This window comes from Anabrus simplex, chromosome 14 (genome assembly GCF_040414725.1).
Source record: "Anabrus simplex isolate iqAnaSimp1 chromosome 14, ASM4041472v1, whole genome shotgun sequence".
Lineage (NCBI taxonomy): Eukaryota > Metazoa > Arthropoda > Insecta > Orthoptera > Tettigoniidae > Anabrus > Anabrus simplex.
Window position 1 is genome coordinate 77,170,265 of NC_090278.1, and position 24,212 is coordinate 77,194,476.

General features: G+C 38.8%; 1 protein-coding gene across 3 annotated transcripts in view; it reads left to right on the top strand.

Moving 5' to 3' along the window:
* LOC136885259 (ATP-binding cassette sub-family C member 4) overlaps positions 1–24,212 on the top strand; it is a 100,072-nt gene that overhangs the window by 68,464 nt on the left and 7,396 nt on the right. For all 3 annotated transcript variants that reach the window (XM_067157737.2, XM_067157738.2, XM_067157739.2), the window contains 5 exons: positions 1,230–1,353; positions 11,015–11,185; positions 14,447–14,574; positions 16,917–17,162; positions 22,328–22,488. In XM_067157737.2, the coding sequence (XP_067013838.2) occupies positions 1,230–1,353; positions 11,015–11,185; positions 14,447–14,574; positions 16,917–17,162; positions 22,328–22,488 (830 nt within the window). The remainder of the gene's footprint in view (positions 1–1,229; positions 1,354–11,014; positions 11,186–14,446; positions 14,575–16,916; positions 17,163–22,327; positions 22,489–24,212) is intronic.

Genomic DNA, 24,212 nt, shown 5'->3' on the forward strand with positions numbered 1-24,212 from the left:
AGATCTCTGAACCATTCCCGATTAAAACTGGCGTCGACAAGGTGACGGCTTATCTCCGCTTATTTTCAACCTCGTCCTAGACAAAGTCATCCGCGAGTGGGAAAAGGTATTGAAAGACATGGGATACTGGCGCCCCATACGACTAGGACGACCCAAAGACGGTATTGAGATATCATGCCTCGCTTTTGCAGATGACCTGGCCATACGGACAGATGATGTAGTTACAGCCGTTAAACAAATTGAAACCCTTAGTGAATGTGCTGGAAAGGTTGGCCTACAAATTTCCTTCGAAAAGACCAAGTTCTTCTGCTCAAAACTTGAAATCCAAAATTTGAACACGGCATATGGGCAAATCAACAGAGTACCAGACTTCAAGTACTTGGGAGAAATACTTGAACAAACGGGAGGTGAGAAGGCTACCCAGAAAATTCGCTTACAAGAATTTTGGAAAGCCAACGGTAGGGTTCACAAATACACAATAAAAAGTGCTTATCCCGCCATGCAAAAATCAGACACTATAATACAGCACTAAAGCCCGAAGTCTTATATGCCAGTGAGACCCTTACACTAAATGGGAAAGGTGACCTAGAAAACATTTTAAAAGAAGAAAGGAGAATCCTGAGGAAAATTCTCGGCCCCCGAAAAATTGAAGATGGATATAGACTGAGGTCACGCAAAGTGACAGAAGAGCTTTCTAACATTGCAGCAGACATCCGCAAAAGACGTCTGAATTTTTATGGGCACGTTCGCAGACTGCCGGCAAGTACTCTGACACACAAGATTTCTCACCTACATTGAACATCTAAAAATATCCCATGGGTACTGGAAGTGAAGAAGGATCTGGAAAAAGCGCAGATAAACTCAAACGACACCGCGGACAGAAACCTCTACAGGAAAAAAATTAATGGATGCAAAGTGCAACCAGAGAACGAAGTGAAAAAGAAGACTGGAGCAAAGTGGACAGAAGAACGAAAAAAGATCCACAGAGAAAGGATGAGAGCTGTTTGGTAACTCAGAAAACAGAATCGTTAGAGCTTTGCGTGATCCGTTGGGTCCATACGCACATAATAATAATAATAATAATAATAATAATAATAATAATAATAATAATAATAATAATAATAATAATAATAATAATAATAATACTTTTGGCATATCAGTTTATACATAACGGGTCCACAGTCAGACCTAGTTTGTACCACATGTATCAGTTATATTTTCTCTTTCAGGATCAGCACACATCAGCCTGGTCGCTGACCATCTTAACGTCCACCTTCCTGAACGTCTGGATCGACCTGGTGTGCACCCTCTTCATGACCTGTGTTATTGTGCTCTTCGTACTCTTCGCCGATGGTGACGTACTTCTTATGTAGAATAAAAATTAACCGCTGACATAACATCAAAATCTGTGTGAAAAATAAGAGTTTTGTTAGTGCATCGCTCAGAATGAAAAAAGAATGGCATGTCTGTCTGTCTGTCTGTCTGTCTGTCTGTCTGTCTGTCTGTCTGTCTGTCTGTCTGTCTGTCTGTCTGTCTTTACGCCCACCACGAGAAAATGGCTGAAGAGAATTTGATGAAAGATGGTATTTAAAATCAGGAAATAAAGTTGTACAATCCAGGATATAAATAATTTTATTCACGCGAAGTAAAATGGTAGTTTAGAGGAAGGCGCCTAAAATTTAATTTTCAAATACTACTAACAGTTACCCGCGGCTTCGCTCGCGTGGATTTCGTAATTTGTTAAAAGTAACCGTTCCTCGGTACTGCACCAAGACACTGTCTGAAAATCCCTAAAGAATAAACGTTCACCGAAAAATTGAGTTTCATTTACCCCAGAAACTCTTTGTAAATCACTTTTTTGATATTGCCTTTTGGGGCTAAGATGACCATGCGACATAGAACTGTACATGTTAGAAACAGTCTTCTCTCAAGTCGAAAACAAACAATAAAACATGTTTCTTCATTTTTAAAAGAGATTCCTAATACCCATTTCCACATCTGTAACATCTTCAGTTTTTGAGATATAAGTATCCTCATAAACAGAATTCAATTCAGTAACATTTTTTTCACCCTCCCTCCCCCCACTAAGTCGATTTTCTGAAAACAAAGAAATACGTGTTTCTTTATTTTTAAAGGAGATTCGAAATACCAATTCTCACGTCTGCAACATACTTAGTTTCTTTTAGATATAAGTGTCCTCATGACTTTGCTGGCAGGACCTAGTGTTTACAGTGCACTAGGTCTTCTGATATGGGCTATATCAAATTTGTTACTTTCATTGACCTGTCTAAGTCTCATCCTTGGCTTTGACAATATGAAAGTGACTGAGGTATGAGTGATGCTAGTAATACCATTGCTTATGCAGCCAGTCCCTGTTATGAATGGTGTGAAAATATCGCTCATAGGGTCAGTTGGTGCATGCATTTCAGTGGGCTTGGCAGACTGATTTGTAATAGCAACGGCTGGCTCGGTGAGGAAAGCAACGGGAAACTACCTCACTCCTCATTTCCCTAGTACGCCTCTTCAGTGACGCCTGGGCTATTTGACAGCTGTTGGAGGAGTTGCAGAGGATCAAACCAGCCTTCGGGCTGAATACCCAACATACAACAACACAAGTGTCCTCATACAAATAATTAAACTAATTTTTCACTTCTTTCATCCCCCTTGATAGTATTTTCCGAAAACGAAACAATACCTGTTTATTTTTAAAGGAGATTCCAAATATCAATTTTCATATCTGTAACATCTTCAGTTTTTGAGATATAAGTATCCTCATACAAAGATACATAAAATTCAACTATTTTTTTAATTCTTTCAATCCCGTTAAGTGGATTTTCTGAAAACAAAGAAATACGTGTGTCTTTATTTTTAAAGGAGATTTCAAATATCAATTTTCATATCTGTAACACCTTCAATTTTTGAGATATAAGTATCCTCATACAAAGATACATAAAATTCAACTATTTTTTTAATTCTTTCAATCCCGTTAAGTGGATTTTCTGAAAACAAAGAAATACGTGTGTCTTTATTTTTAAAGGAGACTCCAAATACCAATTCTCACCTGTGTCCCATCTTCAGTTTTTGAGATATCACTATCCTAATAAAAAGAATTCAATCCCCTTTTCAGTTCTTTTACCCCTCCCCCCCTCCCAAGTGTATTTTGAAAAATGCATGATTCTCTATTTTCAAAAGAGATTAAAAATACCAATTTTCACGTCTGTAACATCGTAAGTTTATGAGATGTTCTGAAAATATTCTCATTTTAAAAACTCACACCCTTTTTCAGTTCCCCTTAAGTGGATTTCCCCAAAAATAAGTGATCTATGTTTCTTTACTTTTACAGGAGATTCCAAATACCAATTTTCACGTCTTTAACAATTCACGTTTCTGAGATAATTATACTGCAGATATAATCTTTTTTTTAAATTCACCCCGTTTGTCACTCCTGTTCACCCGCCATTAATTAATATTTTTAAACAAAACAAGTCGTGTTTCTTTATTTTTAAGGGAGATTCCAAATACTGATTGTCATCTCTGTAACATATTCAGTTTTTAGTTTTGGCTCGGCGATGATTAGTCAGTCAGTCAGTCAGTCAGTCAGTCAGTCAGTCAGTCAGGACATGTTATTTTACATATATAAGTTTACATTATTATTATTATTATTATTATTACATCTATAATATTTTGCCACAGTTCATCTCAGCGACCCTGAAAACTCTGGATCGACACTAATATTGGTCTTTTTCGATAATCTACAATCCTTGATTTAACGTTGCCATGGTTACGGTGGGTGACTTCTTCAGCCGATCCCTAGAGCCGGGGTATTGAGGTGACAATATCTCCAAAACTGTTGATTTTAGGGCCTTGAAATGTGATTTTCGGGTCCCTTAGGGACATACCCAGGTTTGTTCCTCGCATCGCGAGGCTTCAAATAAAGTCTGTCTCGTCATTGTACGACAGATTCAATATTTCGCCTACATTAACCTATTATGATCTGCCAAAGGGTCTAAATCTAGAGAATGGTGAGGACTGAACATGTCAAACCACTTCCATAACCCTCTCAGGAGAATTAAGAACAAAGTATGAAATTTTCAGCGAAATTGGTGAAGTAGTTTTTGAGTCTATAGAATACGAACAAACAAACAAACTGTTGTAACCAAGGTTGAGATTTACAAAACACAACTTTATTATTCGCTTCAAATGCAAAATACACTATTTACACAAATAAAACTGAAATTTAACTTGAAGCAAAATGAATTAAGAATCTTGAGAAAGAGTCTATCTTTTGTACACTATATACAAGTTTGCAGTATTTACATCCACTTCTATCTAGAAAAGATAGTCCTTGTGATAAGAAAAGTCGATAGTCGAAAACTATCCGAAGTACTGACATAAATGTTTTGGAAAGTCCTTCCTTGCTGAGTTCATAAAAGCAAGTTCAATGTTGGAAGAATTCTTACTTAGCGAAACTAAGGGAGCTTGCATTAATTAGGGAAATATGTAATAGTATGACTGGATATGGGCAGCGGAATAAGAGGAGCGGTGACCAGAGGTGAGACCTCGTACTGCCAGAAATTCAGTCCACCTGGCCGAAGCACATTTTCAAGAGGAGTAGCCTCCGTGCTCGACGTAGGGTGTATTCTGGAGCTGGACACCGGGGCAAGTGGGCATCTGGACAGGCTGGGAGGTCCGCTTTATAGTACACACACGACGGTTCAGGCACGCGCACTGAGGGCTGCGCGTCGAGGCTAGAAGAATGACACTTGGCGCGCTTGTAGCTGGCTGGCGGAGCGAGAAGGGAGCGCCGGACATACAACACAAACAAACATTCATTTTTATATATAAGAAGATGTTATTGGTCTTATCGAAAAGTATTACATAACAAAAGTAATAGAGAATATAAGAACTCATGAATTTAGACTTATGTTGTTCAGTCCAATCAACGCCAAGAATGTGATATGGATATACTGTATTGTTTTATCGTGTTAACTGGCGTTGTTTTTTGTCATAAATGTCTTAAAGTGTAAAACCGGGCGGTCATCGGTCCATATCGACAAGGACAATTGTAAAGATGATTATGAAAATTGGAAAAAATCCCGTAAAGGAAATATTTCTTGAAGAATAAGACAAGATGGCGTCATGAAAGAAGGCTGCCATTACATTAGATGCTCTGATATCACAGACTCAAAAGAAAACTAAATATAAGTCCTACAATATCGAAAGCTCATGAAACTGATCAACAATAACACCACATTGATCATTGGTGTGATGTGATTTGTCTCTTCTGATGCCACTCATCTTCGATAGATGGGATTATTGCTGCATCTTGCCTGAATATTGGCGCAAAGTAGCTGGGGAGTTAGATAACTTGGCACATGCTTTATCATTGTTCCGCCAACCGCGGGTACTACACCTTGTTTATAACTAAAAATTAAGTTGCCAGAAGGAAACCATAATTTAATTTAATCTGTTGTTCTTCTTCTTCTTCTTCTTCTTCTTCTTCTTCTTCTTCTTCTTCTTCTTCTACTTTATGTGCCATGTCGTTGCTGATCAGTAACATGATCTGCTGTTTGTTGATAACTGTTCTGAGCAAAGGCAACGTCATCACGCCAAACTACTGGCTCAAATTGTCGAGCCACGATGTTCAACTTCGTCCCGGACCACCTTTTCCATTAACATGCCATAGGGTATTACTTGTAGAAGGTGGCAGCTGTGATGTGAGCTACGGATGGATGGTCAGACAATGTTACCTAGTAACTGTGCTGGCTCTGATGTAAGGTATGGATGGATGGTCAGACAGTGTTACCTAGCAACTGTGCTGGCTCTGATGTAAGGTATGGATGGATGGTCAGACAATGTTACCTAGCAACTGTGCTGGCTCTGATGTAAGGTATGGATGGATGGTCAGACAATGTTACCTAGCAACTGTGCTGGCTCTGATGTAAGCTACGGATGGATGGTCAGACAATGTTACCTAGCAACTGTGCTGGCTCTGATGTAAGCTACGGATGGATGGTCAGACAATGTTACCTAGCAACTGTGCTGGCTCTGATGTAAGGTATGGATGGATGGTCAGACAATGTTACCTAGCAACTGTGCTGGCTCTGATGTAAGGTATGGATGGATGGTCAGACAATGTTACCTAGCAACCGTGCAGGCTGTGATGTGAAGTATGGATGGATGGTCAGACAATGTTACCTAGCAACCGTGCAGGATATAATGTAAGGTATGGATGGATGGTCAGACAATGTTACCTAGCAATCCTGCAGGCTGTGATGTAAGGTATGGATGGATGTTCAGACAATGTTACCTAGCAACTGTGCTGGCTCTGATGTAAGGTATGGATGGATGGTCAGACAATGTTACCTAGCAACTGTGCTGGCTCTGATGTAAGGTATGGATGGATGGTCAGACAATGTTACCTAGTAACTGTGCTGGCTCTGATGTAAGGTATGGATGGATGGTCAGACAATGTTACCTAGTAACCGTGCAGGCTGTGATGTAGGGTATGGATGGATGGTCAGACAATGTTACCTAGTAACTGTGCTGGCTCTGATGTAAGGTATGGATGGATGGTCAGACAATGTTACCTAGCAACCGTGCAGGCTGTGATGTAAGTTATGGATGGATGGTCAGACAATGTTACCTAGCAACCGTGCAGGCTGTAATGTAAGGTATGGATGGATGGCCAGACAATGTTACCTAGCAACCGTGCAGGCTGTGATGTAAGTTATGGATGGATGGTCAGACAATGTTACCTAGCAACCGTGCAGGCTCTGATGTAAGGTATGGATGGATGGCCAGACAATGTTACCTAGCAACCGTGCAGGCTGTGATGTAAGTTATGGATGGATGGCCAGACAATGTTACCTAGCAACCGTGCAGAATGTGATGTAAGGTATGGATGGATGGTCAGACAATGTTACCTAGCAACCGTGCAGGCTGTGATGTCAAGTATGGATGGATGGCCAGACAATGTTACCTAGCAACCGTGCAGGCTGTGATGTCAAGTATGGATGGATGGCCAGACAATGTTACCTAGCAACCGTGCAGGCTGTGATGTCAAGTATGGATGGATGGTCAGACAATGTTACCTAGCAACCGCGCAGGATATAATGTAAGGTATGGATGGATGGTCAGACAATGTTACCTAGCAACCGTGCAGGCTGTGATGTAAGGTATGGATGGATGGCCAGATAATGTTACCTAGCAAACGTGAAGAAAGTGATGTAAAGTATGGATGGATGGCTTTGACCGGGAGACATATTTATGATCATTTGATTTTCGCAAAGGGAAAATTGGTTTGTTTTTACTTTTCTCTCATGCGGTGCATAATTTTAGCTGTCGAAGGTATCTTTAGCATCCTTCGTACGCTTCCATCTCTTGTACATGGTCTCAGTCTCCAAGCCTCAACGCCCTATAGTAGGATGCTGGGAACGTACCACCGGAGTAGTTGTGTCCCTAGTGTAATGGAAAGGTCACGGTTTGTCGAAAGTTTCCGAAAGAACTTCTGACTTGCTTAGTTCTGGAACGGATTATTATTATTATTATTATTATTATTATTATTATTATTATTATTATTATTATTATTATTATTATTATTATTATTATTATTATTATTCGCTGGGGCCATCAAGGACCACGTTAAGTCTTGCTGCATTTGACACTGAACTTGGCCTTCTTTAGAGCGCAAATTTCCCTCATTCTTTGTGAGTGGGCCTGCTTACGCTCCTCTGTCCAAGGGGCACCGTGTCTTCTCTTCGGTTGCTCGTCTCGGTTTAGCCCGTTCGTCAATTTTTTCTTGCGGAAGAGATCTCTGTTAAGGGCGTCTTCAGCTGAGATATGTAGCATTTGCAGGTCTTCTTTGGTATTTCTAAACCAGGGAATTGTGGTTTTGGGGTTTGAATCAAAAAAGTGAAAGATTTCTTTAGTTAACTTTCTTCCGTCCATTTTTTTTCAGATGACCGTAAAATCGTGCCCGTCTTTTTCTGATTGTGTCAGTAATTTTCTCTATTTTGCTGTAGACCTCCTCGTTGGATCTCTTTTGATGGATTATTATTATTATTATTATTATTATTATTATTATTATTATTATTATTATTATTATTATTATTATATGTGCGAATAAGCCCATTAGGACTACGCAAAGAACTTAAAGGCGTGCGTTTTCCTTCCTTTCCGGCGCATATTATTTTCATTCTTTTACTGTGGGCTTCCTTTCTGTCTTCAGACCAGGTTTGTTCCAGTCAATTTGCCATTTGTGAATTTTGGATGTGAATACTCTGTTTTATACATCTGCTGATACAATTCCTGCCTGTTTTCAGATCAGGTTTTGATTTCTCCGATCCATTTCATTGTGTCAGTTTTGGCTTTATTCGTGTTTTCATAGAATTCGACTATTTGTTTTGTACAGTAAGTCTGTCTGTGTGCACTCTTATAATATATCTATAGAATCTTAACCTGCGTGTTCCAATATAACTATGAATATTTTATTGTTTGATTTCCTGTCTGCCTCTGAGTCGGTATTGTTCCTCGACGTGTTTTGGTCCTAGAATTTTTCGTTTGATTTTGCGTTCCTTTTTCTCATTGTTTTCAATGTCTGCTTTCATATTCAAAATTAGCGTTTCTGATCCATAAAGACATTCTGGTTTAATGACTGTATTCTATTGCCTTAGTTTTGTGTGCTTGGATATACATTTTTGTCTGTTAGTCGATATGCAGTTTCCATGTTTTAATAACAGTTTCATTACAGCCAAATGGCCATGTAAGTAAGTACATTAATTTTAACATTTCCAAGCCACATAGGTCTCATTCTTCTGAACAGAACTTAATCAACGATTTCCCTCTATTAGGACATGTTAAGACGTGGTATCTATCACATTCACGATCGCACAATTTACATGTGCATCCGAATTCAGGTTCATGAAATACTTTGATTCTGCAAATCTTAAAGTGAAAACCATGAACAGCCAATCTAGTCACAATATGTCTTAATTCGTAGTTCGCTTCCATCCCTCCCCGCGTTGTCATAGCATCCGTTGCATAGAACTCTAACCAAAAGTCTTCTTTTTTCTGCTTCATTTCTGTAAGTAGTCGATCGGAATTTGTCGTGGATGGTAGTGACATCTTGAAGCGTAGCTCTTCGATCAGGAAAACTTTCTTCATCAGAACATACACAAGTCGAGACAGTGTATATTTCAAAAGCCCCAGAGCTCTCTTTAAGTATGCAGCTTTGACTTTCTCTATTCGTCGTAGACTATTAATGTTTAGGTATTCCCAGACGAGTTGTAGACCATAGGTGATTACAGGCACATCTTTAATATTGAAGAGTTGTACCGCTGCTTTAACTGACATCTTACGTAAATCTTTGATTTACCGAGCTCGATAGCTGCAGTCGCTTAAGTGCGGCCAGTATCCAGTAATCGGGAGATAGTGGGTTCGAGTCCCACTGTCGGCAGCCCTGTTTTCCGTGGTTTCCCATTTTCACACCAGGCAAATGCCGGGGTTGTACCTTAATTAAGACCACGGCCGCTTCCTTCCAACTCCTAGGTCTTTCCTATCCCATCGTCGCCATAAGACCTATCTGTGTCGGTGTGACGTAAAACAAATTGTAAAAAAAAAAAAAAATCTTTGATTTCGTTCACTAATTTTATTGGCTTTTGTTTAGAGTCCATTTTCGTGAATTGTTTCAACAAGATATTTAAATAGTTATATTCATTTAATTTTGTCATATGTTGTCTCCATGAAATTTGGTGTTTGTTTTTTTGCAAGTCACAAATTCTGTCCTTTCAAAAGAAATTTGAAGGCCTACTTGATTCAAGAACTGGAAAAAATGCTAAGAAAAGCAGCTTGATATGTTCTGTGCGATTTCCGACAAAAGAGTAGCCTTACGAAAATGTTGCGAAGCTTGGGCTGGGAAGACTTGGGAGAAAGGAGACGAGCTGCTCGGCTAAGGGGTATGTTCGGGCTGTCGGTCGAGAGATTGTATTCTGAGCGGTGTATTTAAAAGTAGGGAAGATCACAATATGAAGATAAAGCTGGAATTCAAGAGGATAAATTGGGGCAAATATTCATTTATAGGAGGAGGAATTAGGGATTGGAATGATTTACCAAGGGAGACGTTCAGTACATTTCCAAACGCTTTACAATTATTTAATAAAAGGCTAGGAAAACAAGAGATATGGAATCTGGTCTGTAAATTCTAGTAAATCTATATCTAATTTATTTATTTATTTATTTATTTATTTATTTATTTATTTATTTATTTATTTATTTATTTATTTATTTATTTATTTATTTATTTATTTATTTATTTATTTATTTATTTATTTATTTATTTATTTATTTATTTATTTATTTATTTATTTATTTATTTATTTATTTATTTATTTATTTATTTATTTATTTATTTATTTATTTATTTATTTATTTATTTATTTATTTATTTATTTATTTATTTATTTATTTATTTATTTATTTATTTATTTATTTATTTATTTATTTATTTATTTATTTATTTATTTATTTATTTATTTATTTATTTATTTATTTATTTATTTATTTATTTATTTATTTATTTATTTATTTATTTATTTATTTATTTATTTATTTATTTATTTATTTATTTATTTATTTATTTATTTATTTATTTATTTATTTATTTATTTATTTATTTATTTATTTATTTATTTATTTATTTATTTATTTATTTATTTATTTATTTATTTATTTATTTATTTATTTATTTATTTATTTATTTATTTATTTATTTATTTATTTATTTATTTATTTATTTATTTATTTATTTATTTATTTATTAAGCACAAGATACAGCTACACTGAGCAAATTTCACTTGCACTGTCAACAGACTATTTAACGAACGTAAACTTTCATAATAAAATATAACAAACATAACAAAATATAACAAGATCAGGTACATATTTCGACAAAACTCCACCAAATTCGTATGAATCTTAAGTTTTCTAGCTCATGAACCTTGTTCTTGTGTTCCAGAAATGCCATCCGGTAGCGTGGGGCTTGCACTCTCACAGATCTTGGTGTTGTTGGGGATGGTGAGTATGGGGGTGATGTTCTCCACGACCGTCGCTAACCTGATGGTGTCTGTTGAACGACTGGTGCAGTATTCGGAACTGGAACGGGAACCCGGGAGCGAGCCTGGAGCTGGTGAGTATTTCTAACACCGCATCTGTTACAGTCTTCGGGTCTCGGTGCATCACGTTCGAATCCCTGAAAAATCGTGAGATTTTAATCATAATCTCTTCGCTCGGGGACTCGATATTTCTGTTGTTCCCTAACATCCTTGCGATTCTCACCAACCACATTATTCTCCACCATAACAGCATGCATTTTACTATATACAGCAGACGCTGCCCACTGAGATATTTAAGTTAAAGAAAATACTAGCAGAGGCACTCATTTTACCAACATTTGATTACCATATGGAAATGTCCGACTCGTTGGCCGAATGGTCAGCGTACTGGCCTTCGGTTCAGAGGGTCCCGGGTTCGATTCCCGGCCGGGTCGGGGATTTTAACCTTAATTGGTTAATTCTAATGGTCCGGGGCTGGGTGTTTGTGCTGTCCCCAACATCCCTGCAACTCACACACCACACATAACACTATCCTCCACCACACTAACACGCAGTTACCTTCAAATGGCAGATGCCGCCCACCCTCATCGGAGGGTCTGCCTTACAAGGGCTGCACTCGGCTAGAAATAGCCACACGAAATTATTATTACCATATGGAAATGACTTTACAACTACAACTCGCACAAAATTTCCCTGTTAGGTTTATCCGTAACTTATGAAAATACACAGATCACGTGTCTAAATCGTACAACGAACTGAACTGGAGGTCTGACGTCAACTTCACACCCTTAAACTTAACTACACTTGCCATTATCTCAGTACGAGCGAACGATTCCATAAACACCAGAGGGCAACATACAACCGTTCAGGCATTTCAAGGCGTAGATCCTCAGCTAGATAACCGTGAACGGAACTTTCTTCCTCAGGAGGGCAGACGGGTATTTCCAAGATGAGCAGTTCAAACAAGCTTATTAACCAAATGCCTCTACGACAGTAGTTCTCAGAAAGGCAATAGGTAACTTCTTCACTACAAAAAGGCATCATTCACTCCATGTTTTATGCCGTTCATACCAATTTATTAATATATTATCGAACTGTTTCCTTTTTCTAGAATTTTATAATAATCCATAAGGTGATTAGGATTAGGGCTAGGAGTGGGGAGGAAGCGGCCGACATCCCCACTATCTCCCGAATGCAAGCTGATAGGTACAAACCGCGTACCACTTGCTCGTTGTTGTTTTTACTGTCTCCCAAGTGGCAGATTCCCTGTAGATAAGTAATTTCAGAGAACTTAAAAATTTACTGAACATCTCCCTTGGTAAATTATTCCACTCCCTAACTTCCCTTCCTATAAACGAATATTTGCCCCAATTTCTCCTCTTGAATTCCAACTTTATCTTCATATTTTGATCGTTTCTACTTTTAAAGACACCACTCAAACTTATTCGTCTACTGATGTCATTCCACCCCATCTATCCACTGATAGCTCGGCACATCCCACTTAGTCGAGCAGCTCGTCTCCTTTCTCCCAAGTCTTCCCAGCCCAAACTTTGCAACATTTTCGTAACGCTACTCTTTTGTCGGAAATCGCCCAGAACAAATCGAGCTACTTTTCTTTGGATCTTGAATAGAATAATCTTGGTGAGGGTCCGATACACAGGAACCACACTCCAGTTGGGGTCTTACCAGAGACTTATATGCCCTCTCCTTTACATCCTTACCGTAAACACCCTCAGAACCATGTGCAGAGATCTGTACCCTTTATTTACAATCATGTTTATGTAATTACTCCAATGAAGATTTTTCCTTATATTAACACCTAGGTACTTACAATGATCCCCATAAGGAACTTTCATTACCTCAATACAGTTTTAATAACTGAGAGGACTTTTCCTGACTTTTCATCCGGCCCACCAATATACTGTCCACCTCACAACTTTGTCTAGGTCACCCAGCAATCGCTCACAATCTTGTAACTTATTCATTCCTATACGCAGTATAACAACATTACCCGCAAAAAACTTGATTCGAAATTTCAGTTCTTTACTCGTATCATATATATATATATAAGAAAACATAGGTCCAATAATACCGCCTTGACGGGTACCAGTCTTCATCACTACCATGTCACATATTCTAATTCTTTGAGTATTATTTTCTAGAATTTTCAACCACTCCTTTGTCTTGTCCAATAGCCCTCGTTTTCTTCACTAGTCTCCCATGATCTACGGTGAGAAAAAGACAGAACTAGGCCAGGGGCTAATGCGCAAGATGGCCGCTATACACGGGCTCTTATGGGACTAACTCCTGGGAGCTGGCCGAGGGGCTACTGCGCAAGATGGCCGCCATGCGCAGTCCACTTCTAGCTACGCGCTACGACCTCTGACACTTTCAGGCAATAGGATCTCGTCATCTTATGAAATACTGCTGAAAGAGGCAACTAAAAGGGGCGCCTGACTTGAGAGAGCATGGGTTAGCGAACTTAGGGTTTTCAGCTGAGTCTAGGCATGATGTGTTCTAAGCTGTTGTCTGTTTAACTTCCCGGGCCAACACTTGTAGGACACTTTATTATTATTATTATTATTATTATTATTATTATTATTATTATTATTATTATTATTATTATTATTATTATTATTATTATTATTATTATTATTCCGGCATCTTAAGCCTCCGTGGCTGAGGTGTCAGCGCGTCGTCCTCTCGCCGCTGGGTCCCGTGGTTCAAATCCCGGTCACTCAATATATAAGATTTGTGCTGGACAAAGCAGAGGCGGTGCAGGTATTGCTCCGGGTACTCCAGTTTTCCCTGTCATATTTCATTCCAGAAACACTCTCCGGTATCATTTCATTTCATGTGTCAGTCATTAATCATTGTCCCAGAGGAGTGAGGCAGGCGTTGGCACCCGGTACAATTCCTAACCTCGTCGCAAGATGGGGGCCTCATTCTTTCCATCCCTGACCCAGTCAATGATTGGAAAACAGGTTGCAAGGTTTTTCATTCCGGCATCTTATCAAGGTGCTCGTAGTTCTAATACTAAACAATGTATGCGATATTTTGTTCCGAAAAGTATTCAGTTTTCACGAAAAAGTACAGGCGTCGCGGTTATGATTAGGATTTCAAAGCTCACATTAAATTACCAGCTTCACCGAACAGCAGACCGCAGGCAAAAATAATAAATTATTGTCCATCAACAATTACTCAAATATTTTATACCTAAAAAAATGTATATACAAAATTAGAGCAACTATCTTTATTATTTGAGGTAGTGTCGATCGAATTTACATGAGATAATCTAAGCTCTACAATTCGTTTGTTCTCATTTTAATTTCCAGGTCAGCGACCTCCTGGAGGGTGGCCGGCATTAGGAGGCTTGGAGATGGAGAATGTTGACGTCAGCTACACCAGTACCGGACCGTTGGTGCTGCGGAACTTAAATCTCACAATAAAGCCTGGCGAGAAGGTAAACTTCATTTATTCCATACTATAACAAAATTTACATCTTCCAAAACTCAGAAGAGTGTGGAAAATGACATTTTACAGTATTGCAAGTACATTTCACTCTGTTTATTAGAAATCATCTCTGGCTGGTCGAACTCCTCTGTAAACACGAATAATCAGAGAGAATAATAAAATTAGGGCCGGTTTATTCAACCTCAGTTAACATTTAACTGCCTGTTAAAAGAATTTAACTACGCTGGCGTAGCAGGGGGAGAGGTGATACTCCCACGTGGCGCGTCCCAGGTGGCGGATAGGGGGGTCCTAACAGGCTTGCCGGCGGACTTGAGCGAAATAAAACAGCTCTCGCGGACCAAACACACGACCCCCGTGTGGGTGGGGGACGCAAGACGAAGAATACACCCACGGTATCCCCTGCCTGTCGTAAGAGGTGACTAAAAGGGGTGACCAAAGGATGATTATATTACAACCATGAAACTCCTTGTGATTAGTACCGCCATGCGAGGAACACCATGGGTCGCTTTTACTTGCGCGTAGTACCACAATGTTGGGTACCAAATAGGTTTGTGATTAGTAGCACTATATGAGCGACACCATGGGATGACGGAACCCATGGTTCTGGCTTGCCTATGATTAGTACCCACTGTATAAGGAACACCACGGGATAGTACAAGTACCTGTGGTTAGTACCCTTATGTGACGAACACCACAGGTTTGCGTTGCCTGTAAATGGCACCGCAATGTGCGAAACAGCGTTGGTCTGTAATACATGTGTGAATTTAATTACCTGTGAGTAGTACCATAATGTGTGGAATACCGCGAGTCTACGCTACTCTTGATTAGTACCGCTACATGCCAAATAGCATGGTTCTACTTTTCTAGCGATAAGTACCATTGTGAGGGGCCGATGACTTGGATTTTGGACTCCTTTCGACCACAAGCATCATCCATGCAGTATTGCACTTTAGAAGCAGTCCCTTGGTCAGTTATACTTTGTTCTACGCCATCTTCTGTGCATGTGAGGCACTGTGAGTCGGTTCCACTGATCGTTTTAAATTCATATCCATCTATTCATTCTTCGTCCTCACGTTTTGAATTCTGGTCAGTGGAGGATTTTGGACTTTTTATTTGTCATTCCATTGTACCATTAGGAGCCGATGACATAGATGTTAGGCCCCTTTAAACAACAAGCATCATCATCATTAAATCAACAATGTTTAAGACTAACAATCCGTTAAACTGTCAGTTAAATTAACTGCCCATGTTCAAGCAGTTAAATGCTCTGTTAGCTCAAAATATGGCAGGTGCATTAGAAGCAGAACTTGTTTATCTTGAATATTTGGAATATGATAGGCCTTGTATAGAAAGAGTCACAAACAGAAGAGATGATTCTCATACTGTTGTTTCAGTTGCTTGATCGTGCGTTGATTAACGTCAATGTATAGATTGAATTCACTGCCAAACGTCACTTTTAACTTTCAACACGGCTCTGTTAGTTTGGTTACTTTCTATAATAGGTAATTCAGTGTTTCCCCAGAAATTTTCACCAGCCGCCGGGCAGGAAATACTACGTAAAAACTAATATGTTCAAATTTCAGTTCATTCCCCTCAGATCATTAACGATAATATCAGACAGGTAACACGAACGTTCTGCTCCTCGTTCATCATCATGTAACACCGGGTCTTACCGCTCGTTTGCTGTGGAGTGCCGTGAGGATTCTAGTAGAGATGGGAAATCTGAATCATCTGTAAAAAAAAAGGGGGCAGGGCGCTGCGCCCATTAAAATGGTCCCAGGGAGAACACTTGTTATATACTTGGAAATAATTTCCAAAATAAGAGAAATTTGAAGCACGCATTCTCTTCTCGTTTTTCTTCATATTGAGCAACAGAAAATTCACTGTGAAAACAAAATTTTCAAATAAATGTTGACTTCACAACTGTATTCAAACAAAAGCGCATCGAAGCGCGCTCACAAAGTGTATGGTTCTTCCACTGCCTTCTAGATTCTCACTAATCGTGACTCTTGTGAGAGTTAACACCGTGTTACCTAACAGTTGCCAGGAAATGTTTGGATGAACGCAAGAATCTTAACATGCTGCTAATTTTTTTAAATGTAATGTTAACAAACAGCGTGTTAGTGTTCTTTTAACTGAGATTGAATAAACCAAGCCTTTGTTTTTCATATTATATAAAAACACTCTCAGGAATAATAACAACGAATTGTGAAATTTTCAGTGAAGTCTGTCCAGTATTTTTTGAGTTTATAAAGGACAAACAAACAAACATTCAGTTTTACGTACAGTATACAGATACGGTGCTTTATGTCTGGTCTCTGTGTGTTACAGGTGGGTATTGTTGGTCGGACAGGGGCCGGTAAAACCTCCATGGTGAACGCACTCTTCAGATTGATCTCCACCAGAGGAACCATCATGATAGACGGGACGGATACTGGACGCCTCTCCTTGAAAGATCTGCGGGAGAAGATCTCCATAATCCCGCAGAATCCTGTTGTCTTCTCGGCGCCTCTCAGGGTCAACCTAGACCCCACAGGGAAAATACCAGACGCAGAGTTGTGGGAGGCACTAGCTCAGGTAAGCAGAACAGCTCGCAGTTCGATATAAAATGGATGCGAATTTTGCTTCTAACTGATGCACCATGCTAACTTAATGATAACGTTATTGGATTTTCGTCTCACTAACTACATTTTTACTATTTTCGGAGACGCTGAGGTGCCAAAATTTAGTCCGTGGGAGTTCTTTTACCTGCCAGTAAATCTACCGACGCGAGGTTGACGTGTTGGAGCACCTTGAAATACCACCGGACTGAACCAGGATCGATCCTGCCAAGTTGAGGTCAGAAAGCCAGCACCTCAACCGTCGAGCCACTCAGTCCGTCATATTGCTAACTTACACAAATCCTGAACGTAGTCATTTTTTATTTTTAGGACATTTTCAATTTTGCGTAATTATTTGGTCATTGTGAGCGCGCTTTGATTTGTTACATTAACATTTTTCAAGACATTTTTCTTTGTTCTGCGTTATTGTTATTGTTATTATTATTATTATTATTATTATTATTATTATTATTATTATTATTATTATTTATTGGTGATGCTGATGCTGATTCTTGTTGTTTAAAGGGGCCTAACATCTATGTCATCGGCCATTATTATTATTATTATTATTATTATTATTATTATTATTATTATTATTATTATTATTATTATTATTATTATTATTATTATTATTGAAAACCTACAACCTGTTTTCCAGTCATTGACCGGGTCAGGGATGGAATGAATGAAGCACATATAGGCTATTAGTACGATGGGGTCGCCACTCCCAAAGTGATTTATTAATGACCGATAGATGCTATGAAATGAGAATGGAGAGTGGTGCTGGAATGAAAGATGACAGGGAAAACCGGAGTACCCGGAGAAAAACCTGTCCCGCCTCCGCTTTGTCCAGCACAAATCTCACATGGAGTGACCGGGATTCGAACCACGGTATCCAGCGGTGAGAGGCCGACGCGCTGCCGTCTGAGCCACGGAGGCACTTATTATTATTATTATTATTATTATTATTATTATTATTATTATTATTATTATTATTATTATTATTATTATTATTATTATTATTATTATTATTATTTGCTCGTGGCTTTACGTCGCACCGACACAAATAGGCCTTATGGTGACGATGGGGTAGGAAAATGAACTGGCGTATGGCTTTTAGTGCCGGGAGTGTCTGAGGACAAGCTCGGCTGGCCAGGTGCAGGTCTTTTGATTTGACACCCGTAGGCGACCTGCGCGTCGTGATGAGGATGGAATGATGATGAAGACGACATATACACCCAGCCCCCGTGCCGGCGAAATTAACCAAGGATGGTTAAAATTCCCGACCGTGCCGGGAATCGAACCCGGGATCCTTGTGACCAAAGTCCAACACGCTAACCATGAAGCTATGGAGCCGAAGGGTAGGAAAGGCCTAGGAGTTGGAAGGAAGCGGCCGTGGCTTTAATTAAAGTACAGCCCCAGCATTTGCCTGGTGTGAAAATGGGAAACCACGGAAAACCATTTTCAGGGATTCGAACCCACTATCTCGCGGATGCATGCTCACAGCCGCACGCCCCTAACCACTCGGCCAACTCACCCGGTATTATTATTATTATTATTATTATTATTATTATTATTATTATTATTATTATTATTATTATTATTATTATTATTATTATTATTATTAACAACTTTTAGCCGGGCTGTGTGACTCAGACGGTTGGAGCACTGACCTTCTGACCCCAACTTGGCAAGTTCAATCCTGGCTCAGTTTGGTGGTATTCGAACGTGTTCAAATACATCAATCTCGTGTCGGTTACATTAACGGACACGATAAATCTTCCTGCGGGACAAACTTCCGGCGTCTCTGAAACCGTCAAATTAGTTACTGGGACTTAATTATCAATAACATTGTTAAGTTATCAGCAATTTTTATACTTTTGCGTTTGAAAATGAAGATATCCGATTAAACGTCCAGGCTTTGAATTAACGAGATTAATCAAACATCACAACGCTCAGTTCGAAAACAGGGAAATAAAGTAGCCTTTTACAAGTGATATACGTACCCGTTGGATATCCACATCCCTAGATTGCGATGAGACATCCTCCTCATCATCATCATCACCATCATCATGGAATATTTGGTTCACTGACTGGTCTGTTGTCACAAAATGATGCCAAACTATACGGTCATTTCAGCCCTTTCATTTGTTGTAGTTTGCCATTCCTGTATCTTGCTGGATTTGCATGAGATACGCATATATTGGTTTTTCTCGAGGTCGTTTTCCGTTAAAAGGGCACATGTCCGTGCAGACCACAGTAAAGTAGCTGAAAATCTCTATTTTTGCCATCATAATTTGAAAGAAGAAGAAATGCCTCCATTATAGAAGAACTGAGCATCACAAAACGTGTATCTTCCCGCGTTAATAAAAGTTACATCCAGTTCCTGGGACACATTTTGAGGAGATAAGGTGACAATTTAGAAAAGACTATTCTGCAATGCAAAATTCAAGGTACCAGACCAAGAGGCGGAACAACAAGTAGATGTTTAGACCAAGCAAAGAAGATCACCGGTCTACCTCTTCACAATATCTTAAGAAGAGAGGAGACCGCTCAGGATGGAAAAATCTCGTTGAGGATGTAGTTAACTAATGAAGTGAAGAAATGAGGTCACGACGCTCAGCAATGACTAAACCGACTGATGATGATGAATTTGGATAGATATATGTAGTAGAGTCATTAAATTGGTGTACCGGCGCCTCCAGTGTAGGCAACACAGTGTACGCCTATGTACTACAGTCAATAAGTTCGTGGACTGGCGCCTACTGTGCAGGAAAGACAGTGTATACCTATGAACTCGTATCCTCATCCTGAGGTGGTGCAGCTCTTTTCGGGCACACCCCCCATTGGAGGTGAGCTGCATGTACCATTTCAATCACGTACCAGCCCTCCTGCCAGTTTTAAATTTCTGGCAGTACCGGGAATCGAACCCGGGCCCCCGAGGACGGCAGCTAATAACACTAACCGTTACGCTACGGAGGCGGACAGTGTATACCTATGTACTACAGTCAATATGTTTTGACGACTGGCGCCTACAGTGCAGGCAACACCTATGTACTACAGTCAGTGTGCTCATGGACTGGCGCCTATAGTGCAGGCAACACACTGTACATCTATGTACTACAGTCACCATGTTCGTGGACTGGCACCTACAGTGCAGGCAACACAGTGTACATCTGTGTACCACGGTCACCATGTTCGTGGACTGGCGCCTACAGTGCAGGCAACACTTTGTACACCTATGTATCACAGTCAATATCTTCGTGGACTGGCGCTAACAGTTTAAGGATCACAGTCTTTTGACTTGCCTATTCACGACGTTTTCCTGTCATGGTGGTCCGGGTGAATTCGACTAGACAATCTTAAACGTTTCGCTAGCGGTTTTGCCTAATTTTTGGTAGAACTTGACACTTTCCCGATGATCAAAACTACGACATTCTCAAGTTTCGCCTCTGACATTCAACTATCCTTCACAACAGAGACCGTAGTTCTACTTACACTGCAAGCACGCAATTGTCTCTCGCTGGGACTACCGAAGAACTACCACGGCAACATGATGTGGTATAGTGCACCACAGCGGCACTAGACGGCCAGTCCACGAACTTAATGACTCGACTACGTAATTATTCTAGGTGGACAAAAATTATGGCGTGCAATGAATGAACATTTTAAATTGTTATTAGCAGGGCCCAGATGTTCATGACCTAAAAATGTTAGAAATATATAAGCATTTATGACGGTAAATAGTATTAAAATATGACAATAAATATGAGTTCAAAATTTTTTGTAACATTTTCTAGATCTTCAAAAACTTTCCGCTGTTTATATTAGCATTGTATTGAAAGTATATTTTTAAAATCTACCACATTCAATATTAACAAATAAGTAATAATATTAACATTTATACGACATTTTGAATTTACTTAATTACTCAATCCAGAGATGACTGTCGACTCTGCACAGAATGAAATAAAAGTCACATTTTGATGGGCGATCAGAAAGAATTACAAGAACAAATTACATACATTTTCGCTAGTATCTATATGACACTGTACATTATAATAAATAGTTTGCATTGTATTTTTATAACAGTAAAACAACTTTGTTTAATGTTCAAGTGTTTCTGTTTTATATATTTTGCAGTTAAATGGATTTATTTCATTTCCTATTTATGTGTTTTCTTTGAGAATCGTTTGTATTTGAGTGTATGAAATTGACTGTAGTTTCATGTGATTGAGCTGTGCTCTGTTAAAGACAATAAATACATTGTTTCTAATGGTTATGGACGAAATTGTGAAGGAGACGAAGGAAGCATATGGGAGATGAAGTTATTACTATATCTAGATGATATTGTGGTCTGGGTAACAAACAGCAAAGAAGTACAAGATCATATTTATGTAGTGAACGAGAAAAGTGAGAAGTATGAGAATTAGCACAGAGGAAAGGAAGACCATCGTGGTATCAAGAAGAGAAAGACAAGAGAGAGGCAACGTGAAAATTGGTGGACAGTTTCAAATACGTATGGAGTGAATTAGTACAGAATACAAGGCTGGACATGAAGATTAGCCAGAGGATGGTAGACAGTGTAAGGAACCTTTTCTGGAATAAGGAAGAAGCAAGGAAGTGTAAAGAGATAATGTACAAAATGTATTACACACTCAGATTGAATCATGTGGCTGAGACCCGGACAGTAACAAGTAGGGAGGAGAGTAGAACTCAAGTCATTGAAATGAAATACCTCAGAAGTATGATAGGAAAGACAGATTGAGAAACAAAGATCCGAGGAAGTAGGTCGGAATGGGGAACCTAAATGAGAGAATTGATAGGAGTAAACTAAGGTAGTCTGGACATGTAAAGACGGAGGAGAAAATAATACAAAATAGATGATGGAGATAAAGTTTGAGAGAAAGGGAGTGAGAGGATGACCTAGAACAAGGTGGATAAAGAGGAGTGCAAGGAGAAGAAACAAAGAAGGGACAAAATGATGAAGAGGAATGATGGAAGGAGAGGATAAGATGGAGAAGTGGCATAAATGATCCGACCTGGCAGAGCTCCATATCTCGCAAACTTGTGCGCTGATTTTTACTGAACCTTGTTTTGTTTCTGTCAGATCACTTCTTATTCAAACTCTGTTTTGTGCAGGTTGAACTAAGAGATTCCGTCCCGAGTCTTAACTTCGTGGTCAACGAGGGTGGTTCCAACTTCAGTGCAGGTCAACGCCAGCTGCTGTGCTTGGCGAGGGTGCTTCTCAGGAAGAACAAAATCTTGGTAATGGACGAAGCTACAGCCAATGTAGATCCAAGGTGAGTAGGTGCCGTGCATAGATCTTACTGGAGACTACATCATAATCATCAACTTCGAATCAGATATTAGGTCAAGTGTCCTATTATGATACCAAACTACCCCTGAACGTATTACACTCCTCTGTGCTGGTGGCGTAAGATCTGCTTGGAAATTCCTTCTCGATGTTTTAACGTAGACTTCGGCTCCTCAACAACGGGTACATGGAAAGAAAACTTAAAGACGCTTTTAGTGTTTCGGTAGAACGCGTCTATTGCCCAGAGTATTTAACTTACGATCATCTTAAATCTCACAACTGACAGATAAAAGGGGCGAGTATTTAACTTACGGTTATCTTTAATCTCACAATTGACAGTTAAAAGAGGCGAGTATTTAACTTACGATTATCTTTAATCTCACAATTGACAGATAAAAGGGGCGAGTATTTAACTTACGATTATCTTTAATCTCACAATTGACAGATAAAAGGGTCGAGTATTTAACTTACGATTATCTTTAATCTCACAATTGACATATAAAAGAGGCGAGTATTTAACTTACGATTATCTTTAATCTCACAATTGACAGATAAAAGGGGCGAGTATTTAACTTACGATTATCTTTAATCTCATAATTGACACGTAAAAGAGGCGAGTATTTAACTTACGGTTATCTTTAATCTCAAAACTGACAGATAAAAGAGGCGAGTATTTAACTTACGGTTATCTTTAATCTCACAATTGACATATAAAAGAGGCGAGTATTTAACTTACGGTTATCTTTAATCTCACAATTGACATATAAAAGAGGCGAGTATTTAACTTACGATTATCTTTAATCTCACAATTGATATATAAAGGAGGCGAGTATTTAACTTACGATTATCTTTAATCTCACAATTGACATATAAAAGAGGCGAGTATTTAACTTACGGTTATCTTTAATCTCACAATTGACATATAAAAGAGGCGAGTATTTAACTTACGATTATCTTCAATCTCACAATTGACATATAAAAGAGGCGAGTATTTAACTTACGATTATCTTTTTTTTTTTTGCTAGAGGCTTTACGTCACACCGACACAGATAGGTCTTATGGTGACGAACGATTATCTTTAATCTCAAAATTGACATATAAAAGAGGCGAGTATTTAACTTACGGTTATCTTTAATTTCACAATTGACAGGTAAAAGAGGCGAGTATTTAACTTACGGTTATCTTTAATCTCACAATTGACATATAAAAGAGGCGAGTATTTAACTTACGGTTATTTTTAACTTCACAATTGACAGCTAAAAGAGGCGAGTATTTAACTTACGGTTATCTTTAATCTCACAATTGACAGATAAAAGAGGCAATTATTTAACTTACGGTTATCTATAATCTTACAATTGACAGATAAAAGAGGAGAGTATTTAACGGTTATCTTTAATCCCTCAATTGACAGATAAAAGAGGCAAGTATTTAACTAACGGTTATCTTTAATCTCTCAATTGACAGATAAAAGAGGCAAGTATTTAATTAACGGTTATCTTTAATCTCACAACTGACAGATAAAAGAGGCAAGTATTTAACTAACGGTTATCTTTAATCTCACAATTGACAGATAAAAGAGGCTTCCTATTGAAATTAAAAAATAATATTTTAAAAAATCTGAAACTTACCGTAATTTTCATGAAATAGCGCTTCAAAGTAAGGCAAAATTTGAGGTAAATATAACATTCCACGCATACTCTCTTATAAGAT